Source organism: Camponotus vicinus, unplaced genomic scaffold, assembly GCF_025532165.1.
Source record: "Camponotus vicinus isolate PSW18456_S1 unplaced genomic scaffold, iyCamVici1.0 SCAF_4, whole genome shotgun sequence".
NCBI classification, from domain to species: Eukaryota; Metazoa; Arthropoda; class Insecta; order Hymenoptera; family Formicidae; genus Camponotus; species Camponotus vicinus.
This window is the reverse complement of record NW_028141976.1, coordinates 491,094-510,058: the sequence shown is the minus strand read 5'-3', so window position 1 is coordinate 510,058 and position 18,965 is coordinate 491,094. Positions and strand designations below refer to the sequence as shown.

The window sequence follows — 18,965 nt, the reverse complement described above, 5'->3', positions numbered from 1 at the left end:
ATTCGCGCGTGTAATACGAGATTTCGCTGTTGTCGCATGTAATGACGGAAGTGGTGAAATCTGATTCCATTGATGGAACAGCTGATTGACGCGCTGATTCACGCACGTGGATACGCGTACGCTACGAAGAACCCGTGAGTGCAGTGGTGCATCGGAACTGTGCGTTGGCGTGAGGAGAGTGCAGTGCAGTTGTGTCGCTACGCTTGTGTTTGGTCATCCGTCCAACTAATACATCCTGGCTGATATCAGAAAAGAGGGATACTTTTCGCTTCCATACAATCTGCGGCTGTCAAATTACAGGTTTGTCGATGGCACCTTTGTCAACGATCGCAGGTGATTATTGGCGTGTTGGAATTATCTAATAGTAACAGAGAAAAGGGTAAGTAACGTAGCGTAAGTAACCGGAATGAATACAGTACTTTTGAGCGTAACATACAGGATTAAAATTAAAGTAATTTTTTTTTTAATCGCTGTCTTCCGAGACGGCGCAGTCGGGAAGGAGGATGAGTTTGTTGACGGGCCGTGTGAAGCTCGCAGTAGCCGTGCGTACAACTACGACTCGAACATTTCCGTCTTCCCCCGGGTGCAGTCGTTCAATCCGGGCGAGTGGCCACTTCGTCGGAGGTGAGGTTTCATTTTGTAGAAGACAAAGTCTTCCGATGCGGATATCCGTGTTGGTCCGGTGCCACTTAGGACGGTGAGCCATTGTGTTTAAGTATTCTCGAGACCAACGCTGCCAAAAATGATCCTTTATTTGCTGCAGGAGCTGCCATCGGGAGAGGCGCGACGGAGGAGCCTCGGCAAGATTCGGTTCGGGGACGGCGTTGAGCTCCGAACCGACTAATAGATGACCTGGAGTCAGAGCGGAGAAGTCTTCTGGGTCGTCCGATAAGGCTTGAAGAGGCCGGAAGTTAAGGCAGGCTTCGATTTGCGCTAGGAGCGTGGCCATCTCTTCATATCTGAGGGTGGAATCACCGATCACACGACGCAGATGGTGCTTCATGGATTTTACGGCGGCCTCCCAGATGCCGCCGAAATTAGGCGCGGCAGGAGGGTTGAAGTGCCACCGAATGCGCTCCTCGGCGACGGTAGATGCAATGCGCTGTCCTTCACGGCTGGAGGCTGAGAAAAGCGCCCGAAGTTGAGCGTCGGCGCCGACGAAATTGGTGCCGCAATCGCTGTATAGCGCCTGGCACAGGCCGCGGCGGGCGACGAATCTCCTCAGAGCAGCCAAAAAAGCATCAGCGGAATAGTCTGATGCGATATCTAGATGAACGGCTCTGGAACTCAAACAAACGAATACGGTGATAAAGGCCTTGTAGGCCTTCTGACCTCGACCTTTGGCGGCTCGCAACCAAATTGGACCTGCATAATCGACGCCTGTATTGATGAATGGACGGCAGGGAGTTACTCTTGGTGCAGGGAGATCGCCTATTGGTGGCTGTGGTGTTGCCGCCCGCCATCGTAGACACGTCAGACAACGATGGATACAGTTTTTGACGAAGGCGCGCCCACGAGGGATTCAGAACTCTTGACGCAAAGAACTGAGCGTCAGCTGCATTCCGCCATGCATTGTTCTGTGATAACACGCTTCAATGATGAGCCGCGTTAGATGTGATGTTCCTGGTAGGATCATTGGATACCGGGCGTCATAAGCTAAGTCTGCGTGTCTGAGCCGGCGTAGGATTCCACTCTCGTCTAGTCGCGGGTTCAATTTGGTAAGTATGTTGCGCGCTGGCAGCGATTTATCGCCTTTTAACGAGGCTAATTCCCTTTTGAAATGTACAGCCTGAACTATACGAATCCAGCACAAGCGAGCCTCGTCCAGCTCCTCGGCTCGCAGCACGCTGTTAGCAGTCCTCTCCGTCTTGGGCCAGTGAATTCGCAACCATCGTCGGCACCTTGCTGTGATTCGGAGTAGGCGATGCAAGGTGGATTACCGGATCAACATCTCGGGCTCAGCGATTTCGTCGTTGATGGCAGCAACGAGCGTGTGGGTGCGCTGTTCAGGCAACTTTTCGAAGGTGTCAGCTGTGCAGTTCGCCCATGGTCCTCGCTCGGATCGTAGCCATGTTGGTCCTTGCCACCAGAGTGAGTGATTCAGCAGTTCCCGCGGTGACACTCCTCGAGAGGCACAGTCGGCGAGATTATCCGGTCCAGAAACGTGGTGCCACACGGCGTTTGACAGAGTTGTCTGGATCTCGCTCACCCGGTTGGCTACGTACGTCTTCCAAGAAGTCGGGTGACCTCGGATCCAACCGAGCGCTACCGTTGAGTCTGACCACAAGTGTAGAGGCGCAGTTTGAGCTCCGAGGACGCGATGAATATTGGCTACCAGTCTGGTGAGTAGTGTGGCGGCCGATAATTCGAGTCGTGGTAAGGAGACCTGTTTTAAAGGAGCAACCTTTGTTTTAGCAGCGACGAGGGTTACCTGGACTTGACCGTCTTCCTTCTCTGCTCTCAAGTACACGACGGCAGTGTAAGCGTGAATGGAGGCATCAGCGAACCCATGAATTTCCCAGTCGTCCGCTTCCGTAGCTAACCAACGGGGAATGCGAAGGGCTTCAAGGAGAGGAAGTTCCTCCACAAACTTTACCCACCGGTGAACCTGGTCGTCCGGCAAGGTCGTGTCCCAATCGATTCCCAGTAGCCATGTCGACTGGAAGTATATTTTGGCCAGTACTGTGGAGGGTGCAAGCCATCCGAGCGGGTCGAACAGCTTCGCGGTCAAGGACAGGACTGCTCGCTTGGTGTAACTCGACAACGTGAAGTCTCCTGTCGAGAACGAAAATTGATCGTCGTGCGGATGCCACCGTAGTCCCAAGGTAAAATGGCTTTCGCCCGGTTGCCACCAGATTGCATCCTGTTGATAACGATCCGTTAATGGTAAGGCTTCCAGCAGAGAGGCGTTATTTGCTGACCACTTCTTGAGAGGGAAACCGCCCGTCTTGCAAATCTCAATGAGCTGGTGCTGAAGTTGCTTGGCGTCAGGAATAGTAGCAGCGCCGGTCAGGACGTCATCCATATAGACATCACGACGTAAGGTCACCGCGCCCAGCGGATACTTCAGATTTTCGTCGTCGCCGAGCTGGCGAAGTGTGCGTATCGCTAAGAAGGGCGAGCAAGCGAGACCGTAAGTAACGGTATTTAAGCGAAATTCTGACATGTCATTGGAGTTTTTTCGCTACAGGATTCGTTGCAAGTCTCTGTCTTGCGGATGGATCTCGATTTGCCGGTACATTTTTTCGATATCGGCGGCAAGGATGTAGCGATGGCGACGCCACTGGAGCAAGATATCTGCCAGCGCCGGTAGTAAGTTAGGTCCTATCCGTAGATACTGGTTAAATGTTACTCCGGGTGGCAGAGCGCTGGAGCCGTTAAACACCACCCGCAACTTCGTGGTAGTGCTGGTTTCTCGTATCACGCCATGATGAGGTAAGTAACATATGCGTGATGCAGGAACGTCACCCGATAAGATCCGCGTCATGTGCCCGAGTTCTTCGTATTGTTGCATGAACTCCGAGTAAAGAGTATGGAATGAAGAATCCCGCGCAAATTTATTTTCCATATGTTTTATTAGGCGGCTAGCAGACCTGAGAGTCCCGGCGAGGTCAGGCAGTGGTTCGATTAGAGGGAGACGCACGATGTAGCGGCCTGTTGATCCTCGCGAGTGTGTGCTAGCGAAGTGATCCTCGCACTCCTGGTCTTCCTTGGAGAGAGTCGCAGTCGTCGGCGGGATCTCTTCCTGCTCCCAGAAGTAGTGCACCAAAGTAGTTAAGTCTTCCTCCGCTTGGCACTGATGTAGGTGAGTGAGATGACCTGTGGTAGATTCATTCACTGATCCCGAGAGAATCCATCCTAGAACTGTATTCTGTGCTACAGGTTCTCTAGACCTCCCTTTGCGCAACCCTGGTGCGAGGATAGAGGCGTACGCTTCGGCGCCGAGGAGGATGTCCACGGGATCGGAGGCGCGGTAATCCGGATCTGCCAAGTTTAGATCCTGAATGTGGGGCCATGGTTTTGCTTCGCTGGAGGCCGCCAGCAAATACCGTGACCTTGGGGAGGATTAATGCGGAGACCGACAACACAGGCCCACCAGAACGCGGTGAGAGAGACAGCGTAACTCTCCCCTTGGAGCTACCTGTTCTTTGGCCACTTACTCCAAAGATCGCGACTGAGGCAGGTGAGCGCGGTAGTCGTAGGCGTTGCGCAAGGCGCTCGGAAATGATTGACGATTCCGAGCCTTGGTCGATTAGGGCGCGGACGTAGTGCCAGACACCATGGCGATCGGCGACGCGGACCCGAGCGGTGGCAAGGAGAACAGCGATCTGACGTAGGGAAGAGCGCTGCGTGACGTGCGACGTCTTTGCGACTTCCACCTCGCGACACGCATCGTGAAGCGACGAGTGATGGCGACCTCCACATGCTGTGCAGTTCTTCTTGGAGGCACACTCGCTTACCTGGTGTCGTCCGAGACAATTAAGGCACAACATGTTGTCCGATACGTGCTGCTTCCGCTCCAAAGCCGACTTTCCTTTATACTCCTCGCATAACATTACGAAATGATCCTTCTGACATACTGAGCAACGACCGCGCTTATTCTCTTGTTTACCTCCTGTTTGCGGGCGAGATGACTTCGCGTCGACTTTGGTGAAGGGCTTTTACTCGCGGCTCCGTCGGTCTTGATCGGGAGCATGGACTCTAGCATATGTAATCGCAGGTCAAGAAACTGCTCCAATGATTTATACGACGGCGGTTCAGTCGAATCGCCGATTGTCGTCTCCCATTCGCGGCGGGACCGCGGGTCAAGAAGCTCTACGGATAAATAAACGAAGAGGTCCTCACTACTACAAATCGGTCTACCGATGCTTTCTAGCGAACCGACGGTAGTCTTAATCCCGTGATAAATTTTCCGTAACTCAGTCGCTGACTCGCTCTTCATCTTTCGTAACGATATGAAATTCGCTAAGTAGGCGCGTATAAGTAGGCGCTTATTCTCATAATAATTGCTGAAAATTTTCCACGCACGCTCGTAATTTTCAGCCGTTGTCGCGAGATTACGAACAAGTAATTCAGCCTCATCTTTTAGACAGGTTTTAAGATAATGTAATTTCTCAACCTGTGTTGTAGCCAAGTCCCGGTCGATGATGGATCTGAAGAGATCACGGAACGCCGGCCAGTCCTCGTAGTTCCCGGAGAAATGGGGAAGTTGAATCCTGGGCAGCGTTATACGCGCGACGGGTGCCGCTGTCTCAGCTCCGGTGGATTCGGACATCGCTACGACGATGTGGGCTCCTTGGCCTTGAATGATCGCACTAGATCGAGAAGAGCACCCTTTTGCTGCACATACGCCTCTTCGGTCAAGGAAGGTAAGTCTTGCTTAACATAATCGGACCCAATTATGGCTTCTCGGTATGCGAGTAGTTTGTCGTGCTGGGCGTCGAATTTGGCCCAGTTAGCCTCCAGGCCTTGAAGACGCGCCTCCACGATTCCGAGGGTGATCTTATTGTTAGAGGAACCAAGCTTCCTCAGGTTGTCGCACGTACGCGCAATCTTACCGTGAAGGTCAGTCTGCGAGTAGATAAACACCTCCAATTCACTCATGATTCACGGTTTTTTTTCCAGGTGATCACTGGAGCACCGAGGAAGCACACACTATCTCCACTCACTCACCACACGAACGCCGGTTTCGTAATCCGGCTCGAAGGACCAGAATGTTTGATTCGCGAGTGAAAGACAGATAAGCAAGCTAAAGGGGGAGGGTCGATAAGGCCGGTTTTCGATCTAAATTGTATTTGGGTGAAAAAATTCGAAAAAATTCCTGTAGTATCTACTGAAAAAACTGAGTCGATTCCACCCTAAATGGACCACCCCCAACCCCCCTAGTTTCCCCCAACCATCCCTCAAAATAATGAAAATACCATCACTTGGTAACAGCATTTTCGAAAAGATTCGTCACTGGCAAACTAATATTTGATAAATTACATGTACTATGAACTCTCTTTAACTATCTTTACTCTTATTAATCATTTTTTACCTTTTTACTCTCCCTTGAGGAGGGTGGAGGGGGTGGTTTTAGTATTTATTCATGTAAGGGGTATATAAATACAAAAAATCAAAGCTTGATCGCCAGACTTGACCAGGGTATCTTAGGGTTTCCGGGTCCGCTGATTCCGAATTCGAGGTCCGTTAACCTCTATCACATCAGGTTCAAGGTCATTTGAAGGTCAAATTGAAAAATAGCCAGTAAAAAATCTATAAAAAATGATTACTAAGTTTTTGGGATTGTTGATCTCAAATCAATGGGCTGTTTGACGTGTGGTTGCAACCAGGGCACCTCCACGTGGTGACGGTGGGCAACGGAGTTGTCCCACTATCCGGCAGAGTCCCTGGGTTACGGCGATCATGCCGTCATGGCAACCACACGCAGTGGACTTACGAGACAGGGATTCGGAACCCCAGAATCGGCGGCTGGTCAGGGTGGGAAAGCGGGCCCGCAGGCGTCGTCATCAAATGACCGTAGTTCAACATTGGTGGGAAACTTGGCCAATGTTGAATCAAATGATACAAGTGAAAAAATAGATGTTGATCAGAAAATCACATTGCCTTTCAAAAGAACGAGTAAAGCTAAGAGTCGTTGCCTCATTTGTCATTCCACAAGCAAGCTTTGCGTTGTACCACTCGAAGCAAGGTTGCGTATATTCATCAACCGTGGCATAATTATTCAGGGAAAATCTCTATTGTGTAAGAGACATTTAAAAGGTAAGGTCATTAAAGAAGATGAAGAATCTCGAGTCCCAACAGTTTCAAATACGACAACCTTGACTAGTTCAGAGGTCGGTGCTTTGCTTAATGACCTTAGGTGTTTTGCTAGAAAAAGATCAATAAACTGTGACATTCCTGGTGCTATGAGCGATTCTGACTACGTAAGACTTACAGGTATAACTGCATCAAACTTCGATAATCTCTTCGAGTATGTGAAAGGGTTCATTCGAAATACAGCTAATAGAAGTTCACGAACTTGTCTTGCAATAATGTTAATGAAACTCAGAACTGGTCTTTCACACTCTATACTTTCTACACTTTTCCAGATGCCACGAAGATATATAGGTAAAGCTATTGAAACTGCGAGAAAAGCTCTCATGGACGAGTTTGTCCCGTTTCATCTTGGCTTAGATCACATCAGCAGGGAATACTTTATAAATCATCATACAAGAGACTTAGCTAAAGCCTTATTTGCAAATGGTGAAGATGTAGCCATCATTGTTGCTGATGGTACATATATATACAGTGAAAAAAGCAGTAACTACATGTTTCAACGTCGGAGTTACTCTGTTCATAAGGGTAGACCTCTAGTTAAGCCTATGATGTTAGTAAGCACAACTGGCTATATTTTAGAAATATTCGGGCCTTATTTTGCTGATGGGAAAAATAATGATGCCAGTATTCTGAATAGCTTGATACGGCAGAGAGCATCTCCCCTTTTGGAATGGGTAATGCCTGACGACGTATTGGTCGTTGATAGAGGATTTCGAGATTCTATAACAACATTAGAAGAATATGGACTAATACCTGTGATGCCCCGGTTCTTAGAAAGTGGATCTCAACATGACACCGAGAGTGCAAATGAATCTCGATTAGTCACGAAGATAAGATGGGTTGTTGAATCGGTGAACGGTCTGGTAAAACAATGGAAAATGCTTTCTCAAGTCATGTCTAACTCTCAAATACCTTTTATTGGAGATTATGTAAGAATCGTTGCAGCCATCTGCAATGCTTACAGACCACCAAGAGTTTCGGCGACATGCCATGATGATGCCATCATTGCTGAAAGAATGCTTGCTTTGAGTAAAAAAGGAAATAATGTACAATAAATGGTTGATAACAATGGTTGGGCTAAAAAAAGGGTAATTTGGGAGAACATAGAAGCAACTTCACTTGTTGATTTTCCACGTTTGACGATTAATGACCTCCAAAGAATAACGATTGGGATATATCAGCTCAAGCAAGCGGCATCCTATACCAGAGAACATATTGACGAGGAAGAAAATTACATGCTTCAGGTCCATAGAGAACGGGAAGATATTTTAAGGATTCTTATGCAGTCCCGGCACACAACCTCAAAACAATACCAACTTTGGATTCAATATGAAACAGAGAGCTTCGATCCAATTAAAGGTTGGTACTGCCAGTGCAAAAATGGAGCTAGAGTAGTTGGCTGTTGTGCTCATATAGCGTCTGTTCTCTGGTATTTAGGATATTTCAGACATTTGGATAATTTTCACCAATATAATAGTGATAGCTATCCCGATTTTTTGGTTGACGCGGCTGACTTTGAAGTTTCTGATGAAGAGGATGTAGAAGAAGAAGAAGAAGAAGAGGTAGAAGGAGAGTGACAAATGAAATAAAAAGGTTCAACATGCACCTCAGTGAGAGGCAAGGGGACTCACGTTAAACAAGCACCCCAGTGAGAGGCAAGGGGACTCACGTTAAACAAGCACCCCAGTGAGAGGCAAGGGGACTCACGTTAAACAAGCACCCTGAAGGGAGCAATCATCTACCACGTCCACGTTGTTCCTGGATAACGCAGAGTGTAGATTATTACACCTGCGGTAACTTTCACATCATACTAGCATAACACCACATCTGGCATGATGTTTATGATTAGTTACGATGGTCAAGGATCACGATAAAACTGTAAGGACGTAAGAAATGTACTGAAGGTATCAAATCGATTGCATCCTTAAAGGATTACACCCATTTTTCACAATTATCCTCAACGAGCGTTTTAATCAAGGAATCAAAAAGCGGTCCAAATTCATTGAACAGCACTTTTATCATCTTAACCTTACAACGATACTGAGTTAAGCTTGAAATGACACTAAATTGGCAGAGAATGGTTAAGCAAACTCCAAATTCAGATTCAGAAGCCCCAAAAACTTAGTAATTTTTTATAGACTTTTTTACCGGCTTTTTTTCAATTTGACCTTCAAATGACCTTGAACCTGATGTGATAGAGGTTAACGGACCTCGAATTCGGAATCAGCGGACCCGGAAACCCTAAGATACCCTGGTCAAGTCTGGCGATCAAGCTTTGATTTTTTGTATTTATATACCCCTTACATGAATAAATACTAAAACCACCCCCTCCACCCTCCTCAAGGGAGAGTAAAAAGGTAAAAAATGATTAATAAGAGTAAAGATAGTTAAAGAGAGTTCATAGTACATGTAATTTATCAAATATTAGTTTGCCAGTGACGAATCTTTTCAAAAATGCTGTTACCAAGTGATGGTATTTTCATTATTTTGAGGGATGGTTGGGGGAAACTAGGGGGGTTGGGGGTGGTCCATTTAGGGTGGAATCGACTCAGTTTTTTCAGTAGATACTACAGGAATTTTTTCGAATTTTTTCACCCAAATACAATTTAGGTTGAAAACCGGCCTTATCGACCCTCCCCCTTTCCTTTTGATATTATATAAAATCTTGTCCTCTAATATTTTTATTATATGCAATTATGTACAAAGTCTAATTACAGGTTTGATCTTGTTCTGAGCGACGAACAAAAGATTTTGCAGAACCGGCGCGAACTGAATTCGGCGGAAAAATTATCCTGAGTTTATCGCGAGCAACGATATCTTTTAATTCGAAATCAAGTAGTTTTAATTTCGAAATCCACGAGCGATGGACTTGAAAAGCGTGCGACTTTTCGGTCACGAAAACGATTTTGAGCACACACTATTCCCCGAGAAGCTTCCAAGTTCAAGTGCGCCCGGCGGTCCGCCGGAGGAGTCTTTATACTGCTGGTTTTCGAGAAAATTCTCGATCTTGTCGGAATATTTTTCTAGCACAGGTCAGGTCAACCGTTAGAACAGCGGATTTAATTTAATGAACTATTTGTTGTGATTTTGACTCCTTCGGACGACCGCGCGGGCTTGAGCTTCAAACAATTCCGTATAAGGAAGCGCGATCGCGTTTGCGGAGCGTGGCTGCTGGTGAGCGCCGGAATTGGTTAAAGCGCGCGGAGACGCGATAGCGCGGCAATTTCAGATCGCCTCAATGCGCCTTAGATTCACATAGGAGTAATGCGCATTACGATTTATTACTATTAAGTATTGCTTAATCTTAAACAGAAATATATAACAGATATCAATTCGACATCGGATTTATTATTTAATAATAATGAATCAGATGGATCGAATGTTTGCACGAAATCGATAACATAAGAAAGCGCTAAGTTGTTCCTGGTGTTTATTCTAGCTCGTTTTTATGGCTAGGCTCTGCGAGGTCGATCGGCATTTCGAAAATGTAACGGAATTTCGACAATCAAATCGTCGATTTATTGTACAGATCTTTTCCCTTTTTCTCTTACAATCGCGACTCTAATCGACAGCCATATGTTCGACAGGATACGCAATAATGGAGAGAGAATAATTACTTGATTTGCGAAGACGGGAATTCTCGCTTGCGACGAGCACAGTCGATGCAATCGATAATCGACAGCCGACGGACGCCGCTTACTTTCCTTTCGGCGTAACGCTCTTTACTCACGCACAGTTCTCGAATTTCGGCAATTTCTTAATTCGTTATAATCTATTACCACAGTTTATACAGTAGCGCAACTCTCCCGATTTTGTGTTGGCCAAAACGGAGTGCGCATGCGCAAAATAAGTAAGGTGGTCAGTAACGCCATCTGAACTTCTATCTCGCTTACTCTTTCGTATTCATTCTGCTCTCTCTCTTTTTAGTTGGTGATACAATGTTAATTCAAAATGTATTTTAATGTTATTTTAATTTCATTTTAATGTATTTTAATTTTAAATTTTAAAAAATATATAGAAATAAATTGTTAATAATATATCTAAAAAAGAAAAACATTAAATAAAAAAATAAATAATTGTTATAAACGAAATATATTACATGTAATAAAAAATAGAAAGTAAAAAAGTAAAATATATAATAGAATAGAATAATGATTTATTGATCCCCTATGGGGTTACAATTTCTTACATCTACAATATCCTTAATTCTAACTTAACTTATCTACAAACTTATCTCTAACTTAATCTATCCTCTCCCTCTCTTCATCATTCGCTTATTACTCCTCTCGCATCTCTCCTCTCTCACCTCTTTACACCTCTATTCGCCTCTAATTATTTCCTCTCCTTTGTCCTAATCCTTGCCTTATCCTAGCCTTATCCTAACCTTATACTACTCCTTATTCCATCTACGTGCTCTTACATCTCTATCTTAATCCCTAAGGACCTCCGCTTCCGCTGTACTTCTCTAATCTCTTTCTTTTCTCTCTCTCCCTCACTCTCCCTCATTCCTCCTCTCTCATCACTCTCTCCTCTCCTTTCGTCCCTTCTTGACCACTCCCTTCTTCTCTGCCTCGCCCTCCTCAGTCATTCCTCCTCATTCATTCTCTTTCTCCTTCTCTCTCCCTTCCCCTTGCCACCTCTGACGATCTCATCCACTCCTCACCCTCCCCTTCTCCTCCTAGAATCCTTCTCATCGCCTCTTGCCAACTTTCCCCTTCTCTATTCCCTCCCCCCACACATCTTTCCCACACATGTTCCCATGTCTCCTCTTCATTTCCGCAAACTCTACATCTTCTTTTTTCCTTCTCCTCCCAGTATATTCCCTCTCTCATTTCATTTTCTAGTCTATATCTTATAATCCTCCTCCACCTTTTCTCTGACCATCCCTTTTTCAAATACCCCTCTATTCCTCCTTCTTTTATTTCTTCATACCATTTATTATACCTAGACTCTCTTATTCTCTTTTCTCTTTCCTCTTTCTGTCTGATCTTATCTCTCACTTCTAAATCCTCATACTCTACTATTTCCTCCTCCCCCTCTTTTACCTCTCTATCTTTCAAAAATTCCCTTCTCTCTTGCTCCCAGTTTCCTACTATCTTTCCCTTTCTCGATCTCTCTTTCAATTCTTCCCAACATTCTTCCTCGCAACTTCTCCCCCTCTCCCTTCTTCTAATTTCCTTTCTAACCTCCATGCTCTTTTCCCTGCTCTTCCTCTCATTATCTCTCTGCCTATTTCCTCTCTTACCATATATCCTGGTGTTCTCCGATCTAATCCCATTGTCCATTTTATGTATCTCTCATATACCATCTCAATCTCCCTACTCTCTTTTCACCCCCAAATTTCTGCACCATAACTCATTACCGTCCACATCAGCGTATCATATAACCATAGTCTTCTCTCCCAATCTTTTCCCCATAACCTCTTTCCTATACCCCATACTTCCCTCATCACTATTGCTGCTCTTCTTCCTCTATCCTTCACCTATGCCTCCTGCCCTCCATTCCTTTGCAAAATATATCCCAAATACCTATATTCTTTCACCTCCTCTATCCTCTTCCCCTTCCATCTCCAATCTATCTTTTTGCACCTTCCTCCTCCCTTTCTAAACCTCATTACTTTTGTCTTCTCTTCGTTTAACTCCATCCCTTTCCTCTCTAAATATCTTTCTAACCTATTCATCATTGCTCTCATGTCCTGTTCCTCTTCTGCAATCATCACGATATCATCCGCATACGTCAAAGTAAATACTTTCCCTTCCCCTAATTTCACTCCCCCCATTTTTCTTTTTCCATCTCTTCCTCTAAATCCGCTATAAATATGTTAAACAGCATTGGGCTCAGTGGACATCCCTGCCTTACTCCTCTGGCCGTCCAAAATTCCTCTCCCGTTCTCTCACCTACTCTTACCCTACTCCTTGTCTCTTTCATCATTTATTACTCTCTATTATCTATTCATCTCTATTACTCTTCTCACCAATCCTTCTCTTATTCCTCTATCTCTCATCGCCCTTATTACCGTTTTCCTATCCACTGAGTCGAATGCTGCCCTCAAATCGACGAACAACGCCGTCATTTTCCCTCCTTTTTTTCCTAATTGCCTGTTTATCAAATAGTTCAGCGCGTATATTTGGTCCATTGTTCCCATCCCCTTTCTAAACCCTGCCTGACTACCTGATAACAAATTTTTCCCCTCCACTTCTTCCCTCAACCTTTCCCCTAATACCGCCATGTATATTTTATACATTGACGGCATCAAGGTAACTCCCCTGTATTCTCCTACTACCTCCCCCTTTCCCTTTTTTATTATTGGAATTATCACTCCATCCTTCCACTCCTCCGGCCAATCTTCCCCCTTCCATATCCTGTTACATATTCCCCATGCCCATCTTCTCATTTCCTCACCCCCCATATTTCCACACCTCACTTGGTATCTCATCCATCCCTATCGCCTTCTTGTCCTTCATTCTTTCTATTACCTTTGTCACCTCCTCCCACTCTAGTTCCCTTTCTTCTTGCTCCTCCTCTCTTTCCATCCCTCCTCTTACTACCTTCCCTTCGACCCTCCCTAATAATCTCATGAAGTGTTCCTTCCATTCCTCCATCTTTATCTCCTCATTTACCCTTTTCCATCTTTTTCTTTCTCTTCTTACTAATTCCCATACTTTCCCTTCCGTTTTTGCTTCCCCTGCCTCCCTCGTTATCCTCCCTCTTTCCTCTCTTTTCTTTTCCTCGCACAAATCTTTATATCCTCTTTTCCTGTCTCTATACCTATCCCCTTCTTCTCCTTCCCTCCTCCACTTTCTCAACTATTGTCTGACCTCCTTCTTTCTCTCCCTACATTCCTTATCCCATCACCCGGTTCTATTCCTTTTTTCTTTTCCTCTTTTCCTCTCCCCTATTTCTAACGCTTTCCCTATTCTCCTTCATCCCTTCTATTTCTCCTTGTATTTCTCTCTCTTTTCCCTCCTCCCCTAATCCTAGTCCTATCTCCTTTATAAACTCTTCTCTTCCTTCTTCATCCCAAACTCCCCTCCTTATTATTCTCTTTCTTTTCTGCTCTCGCCCCCCTCTATCCTCCCCTCTATTTCCTTTCATTTCAATAATTAATGGATGGTGATCCGAATCCACCTCCTCCCCTATCTCTAACCTTTCCATTCTTTCTTTTACTTCTTCGTTCACTAGGATGTAATCTATCAACGTGTCCCCTCTTCCCCCCGTATACGTGAACTCTCCCTCCTCATCCCTTTTGATACTTCCATTTAAGATCGACCACCCCCTTTTCTCTATGCAATTTACTAATTCTCTACCCTCCTTGTTTACTCTCTTATCCTTCGATCTCCTCCCCTTTTCCTCCTCCTTTTGCTCCTCTACTTTTCCCCATCCTCCTTCTTCACCTGTCCTTGCATTAAAGTCCCCTCCTATTATTGTATTTACCTCCTCTTCATCTATCTCCATCCATTCTTTTAACCTCTCCAATTTCCTCTCTATATCCTTGTTCACGTATATTCCTATTATTCTCCAACTTTCTTCTTCTATTCTTATTCTACATGACATTCTACCTTCTTCCTTATCTACCTCCTCCTCCTCTATCACTAACTCCTTCTTCATCCCTATTAACATTCGTCCCCTTGCTCTTCCTTTCCTATTCTTTCTTCTTGCAATTTGTATTCTCCAATTAAATTCCTTCGGTAGTCTATCCTTCAACTTTTCCCACCCTTTCTCCTCTACCCATGTCTCCATTAATATTATTACATCCCATTCCCTTATTCTCTGCCAAAAGTCTCTATTCTTGCATTGCAACCCTGCCACGTTCCAGAACGCTACCCTCCATCCCCTCTTTCTCTCCTCCATTCTCTCCCCCTCTCTTCTCCCTAACTCTACATTCTTTCCGCTTCCTCTTGCCCTTCCCCCTGCTCCCCCCATATCCTTCCCTCTGTATCCTTTAACCTCTCTTCCTCCTCTACCCATCTCCCCTCTATTAACACCTTTCCATACCCTACCCTTACTCTTTTCCCTTTTCCTCTCTCTCTCCTCGCTATATCTTCTAGTCGCCATCTTATCTTTTTTTCCTTCCAAGTTAAATCGTCATCTATTCTAACCTTCTTATCTGTTAAATCTCTCCTTTTTCTCATTATCTCTATCTTACTCTCCACCTTTCTTAGCCTAACTATCGCCATTCCTTTTTCCCCCTCCCTCCTTCCTCTCCTAAATTTTGTTTCCTATACCTCTTTCTCTACTCCAAGGTCTTTTAGAATTTCCCCTACTCTTTTCTCTATATCCTTTCCATTCCCTTCTACCCCTCTTATCACTATGTTCCTTTTCCTTTCCTCTCTCTCTTTCATTTCCATTCTCATTTCCATCTCTCTCACTCTTACCTCCATTTCTCCTCCTTTTCCCTCCCCCCTTATCTTCTTTTATCCTAAATCTATCTAACCCTTTTTCCAATTCTTTTGTTCTCTTTTTCAATCTTTCTCTCTCCTCCCTCCATCCTACCTCTTTTTCCTCTAACCTTCTTTCTGCTATGTTTTCCACTTTCTTTCTCATTTCCTTCATTTCCCCTCTCCATTCTTCCCTCATCATCTCCTTCACTTCCTTAATCCCCTCCTTTAATTCCTCTTTCCATTCTTCTTTCATCTCTTTCCACCATCTATTCTCCTTTTCTTCTTCATCCCCTCTTTTTCTCTGTGGTGATTTTTGAACCCTTTTTCCTTCCCTAAACGCCCATTTATCTTCTTCCCACTTTTCTCCTTCTTCTCTTTCCCTTTTCCTTTTCTATAACTCTTCTATATTCCATGTGCTTTCCCTTCTCTCCTCTCTTCTCTTCTCCCATCCTATCCCTATCCCTCTTTTCCTTTCCTCTGACATATGTCCTTCCTATTATTTCTCTTCCAATCGCCTCTCTACTATCTTTTATTCTCTGCTCTTACCCTACTCCTAACCGCTCGGTCGCCTCTCTATCTGCTCTCTACTCCCAGCCCTCGTCCTACTCCTAGCCGCACGGTCACCTCTCTATCTATAATCTACTCCTTGCTCTTATCTTTCTCACCACTCAAACTCGATCTCCTCTCTCTCTACTCACTATTCCGTGACTAGCACTACACCTTTCTAACCTCTAGCTTCCCTACCTTTTCCCTCCGTTCTTTGGAACCCACTCGCCCTCTCCCTCATCTCTACTCCTCCACTCTCACCTCACTCCAGCCCACTCACTCTCACCCTTCGCTCTCTCTCTTTTTCCCTCTTCTTCCTATATCTTTCACACTCCTTTCACCAGAAAAATTTCCTCTATGTTCACTCTAACTCACCGGAAACGGAAGTCCAAAATAAAATAAAATATATAAAAAATGTTAAATACTTTTATGCTCAAGAAAATAGAAACTATAATTATTAAACTATATAATATTATAATATAATTATATTACATAATTAATTATATTAAATAATTAATATATGAAATTAAAGTACAATTATACTAATTACAATTATACTAATATATTATACATATATATAAAATATACATAAGCATGTATAAATAAATATTTTATTGTTTAGTTTAAAGTTAAAAAATATAGAGTAATGACAGGTAGACATTTAATTGGGCATTTAAATGTGTGAGAGAAAGCAAAAACGGAAATATATTAGTATAATTGTGTTACGTCCAAGGGACTTCACGATTCTTTTCTTTCCCATAACTGGCGCACACGTGCATGACTTCCAAAAAATCGTTAATGTCAGTTAAATTGGAATAGGATTCTCAGTAAGTGCTCCCAAAAAACGACAGCCTGATATTAACGGGCTATAAAATCATAAAGAGTAGCATCCGGTCACAGTCAAGGCGCCAGCCAGTCAGCCGAATTTGACATTTTCCGATCACTTGAAAACTCAAAATCTAAGAAGCTATAGAAAGTAAAAGAAACTATTCATGAAAACGCGAGTGACCGCGACGCGACACACATCTTAATTTCAAGGGGGTAGTAAAAGTCATCCCTTGTCTTTAGCAGACGCATCCTGCAAGATATAAATTACTACCACCTTCGATACTGAGAATCTTAGGTCTCTTTCGTTTTGGAAGATGCTCTCCTATTCGCGAACGAATGTAATAAAATTCTGATTTGTTACATTTGTTCTAAACGCTCATAAGAGGGGGCAGGGAAGAGACGATGGAAATCTAATGAGAGTTTCTTTTCGTTAACTTCCCTGGCTCCTCACTCTAGGAGAGGGTAATCCAAAAACGATATATAAGCGCGAACTTCGAACAAATTATCACTTCTTAAGTATTCTTCATCCTTAAGTCTTCATTAATCAGTTATTCATTTAATCGGCTATTCATTCAATATCTCAGCATTTTTGCGTTACTCAGTCACTATTCTCAAAAATCTCGGGGTTATTTGTATTAACAAAAACAGTCAGTAACCCCATCGAGTCTGTGCGCGTTTGCTAAGTAACAGTGCAACTATACTGCTATTCCCGACGCCAAGAGGCCCAGCAACATGCCAGCGCTAACCGCAATCGCGTTCTCTGAAACAAATAGTAAGTCTTTTTTTTTGTTTATGATCTCCCTCCTTTTTCTTCTCTTTACTTATTATAATCGCTTCCCTAGTGGAACCCGTTTCGAAGAAATCCACTAGAGCCAAAGCAAAGCGACTCCGATACCGTCGCAATCGCCGAACCCGCAGATTACTGGCTCGGGCTGTGGCGACCCTTCTTTTACATTAGATTTAAACGAAATAAATCTTCCTATCACCCGAATCTTCTTGGGTAACATCCAAGAAGATACGCGAGACTCCTCATATCTCCCCCCTCAAACCTCTCCTCCCAATTACTCCCCGTATCTGTCTCTTGAAACCCTTGCTCCTAGTTACTCTCCCGTGTACGACACGGAACCCGACCATCCGCCTGAATTTCCGCAATTGTCGCCTTTTCCTTCTCCAGCCCACGAAGCAACTCCCGATTCTCATCTCTTCTCTCCTCCCGCTCTTCCTCCCCCTATTTTATCCTGGATCAATTTTCGTGATCGAACCGCCGCAACGATTCTCTCCTTAACCTACCCTGAATACACAGATCCCATCCTCCCAGGTACTTTCACCTTGGGACCTGGCCCCATACACATTCCTAGTCTTAAGGCTTTTCTCCGCACCGCTCCTTCCGATATTTCCATTCCCTGTTTCACCCCCTTTACCGATAACCCCATAGCCTTTCCCATAGAATACTTCCGGGAAAGGTATCCTCCTGATTTTGATTAGATCCTCTTCGTCTCGCACACACACATACACACACACATACACACACACTCACGTACACACACACGTACTCACTTAATATTGTTACAGAATCATGTACTAGATCGTATCGATTTATGATTAAAATTTTTATATAACCTTTCTTTATAATGTATAATAAATTCATTTAAATTTATTCTTTCGCGTTCAACTCAATTGATCCCTCACTCTCTCCCACGCTCCTGAATCGCACTTGGTCCCGTCCCGGGTAAAAAGGATTAAATTCCTTTACCAAAAAGGGGACCGTCGAGCGGTTATTTGGACCAGAAATACCATAAGATCGACCTTTGCGGTCGTTGACCTATCTTTGGCTCTCCCGCAGGCTCGCTCGACCCGAGACATCTGCCCTAAAGGCACCTGTTCTCGGGATACAAGTGTCACGTCCTTCCTTCGGCCCTTTCTCGGGCCTGGACGTAACAATTGTAATTAGTATAATTGTACTTTAATTTCATATATTAATTATTTAATATAATTGATTATGTAATATAATTATATTATAATATTATATAATTTAATAATTATAATTTCTATTTTCTTGAGCATAAATGTATTTAACATTTTTTATATATTTTATTTTTTTTACTTTCTATTTTTTATTACATGTAATATATTTCGTTTATAACAATTATTTATTTTTTTATTTAATGTTTTTTTTTTTAGATATATTATTAACAATTTATTTCTATGTTTTTTAAAATTTTAAATTAAAATACATTAAAATAAAATTAAAATACATTTTGAATTAATATTGTATCATGAGCTACAAAGAGAGAGAGAGAGCAGAATGAATACGAAAGAGTAAGTGAGATAGAAGTTCAGATGGCGTTACTGATCAACTTACTTATTTCGCGCATGCGCACTCCGTTTTGG

The 18,965-nt window shown here is 43.9% G+C and overlaps 3 protein-coding genes across 3 annotated transcripts; all 3 read right to left on the bottom strand.

The window, feature by feature from the left end:
• Positions 1-463: 463 nt before the first annotated feature.
• Positions 464-1,463, bottom strand: LOC145969805 (uncharacterized). The gene is made up of 2 exons (XM_083096071.1): positions 1,412-1,463; positions 464-1,365 (listed from the first exon to the last, which is right to left on the bottom strand). Exons 1-2 carry the CDS (start codon positions 1,461-1,463, stop codon positions 464-466), a joined length of 954 nt encoding a protein of 317 aa, XP_082952197.1.
• A 473-nt stretch (positions 1,464-1,936) lies between these two features.
• On the bottom strand, positions 1,937-3,166 carry LOC145969802 (uncharacterized). The gene has a single exon (XM_083096061.1). The coding sequence runs from the start codon at positions 3,164-3,166 to the stop codon at positions 1,937-1,939; it is 1,230 nt and encodes a 409-aa protein (XP_082952187.1).
• Positions 3,167-4,944: 1,778 nt separating this feature from the next.
• Positions 4,945-5,743, bottom strand: LOC145969977 (uncharacterized). The gene has a single exon (XM_083096317.1). The coding sequence runs from the start codon at positions 5,602-5,604 to the stop codon at positions 5,278-5,280; it is 327 nt and encodes a 108-aa protein (XP_082952443.1). The 5' UTR covers positions 5,605-5,743; the 3' UTR covers positions 4,945-5,277.
• Between the last annotated feature and the right edge of the window lie 13,222 nt (positions 5,744-18,965).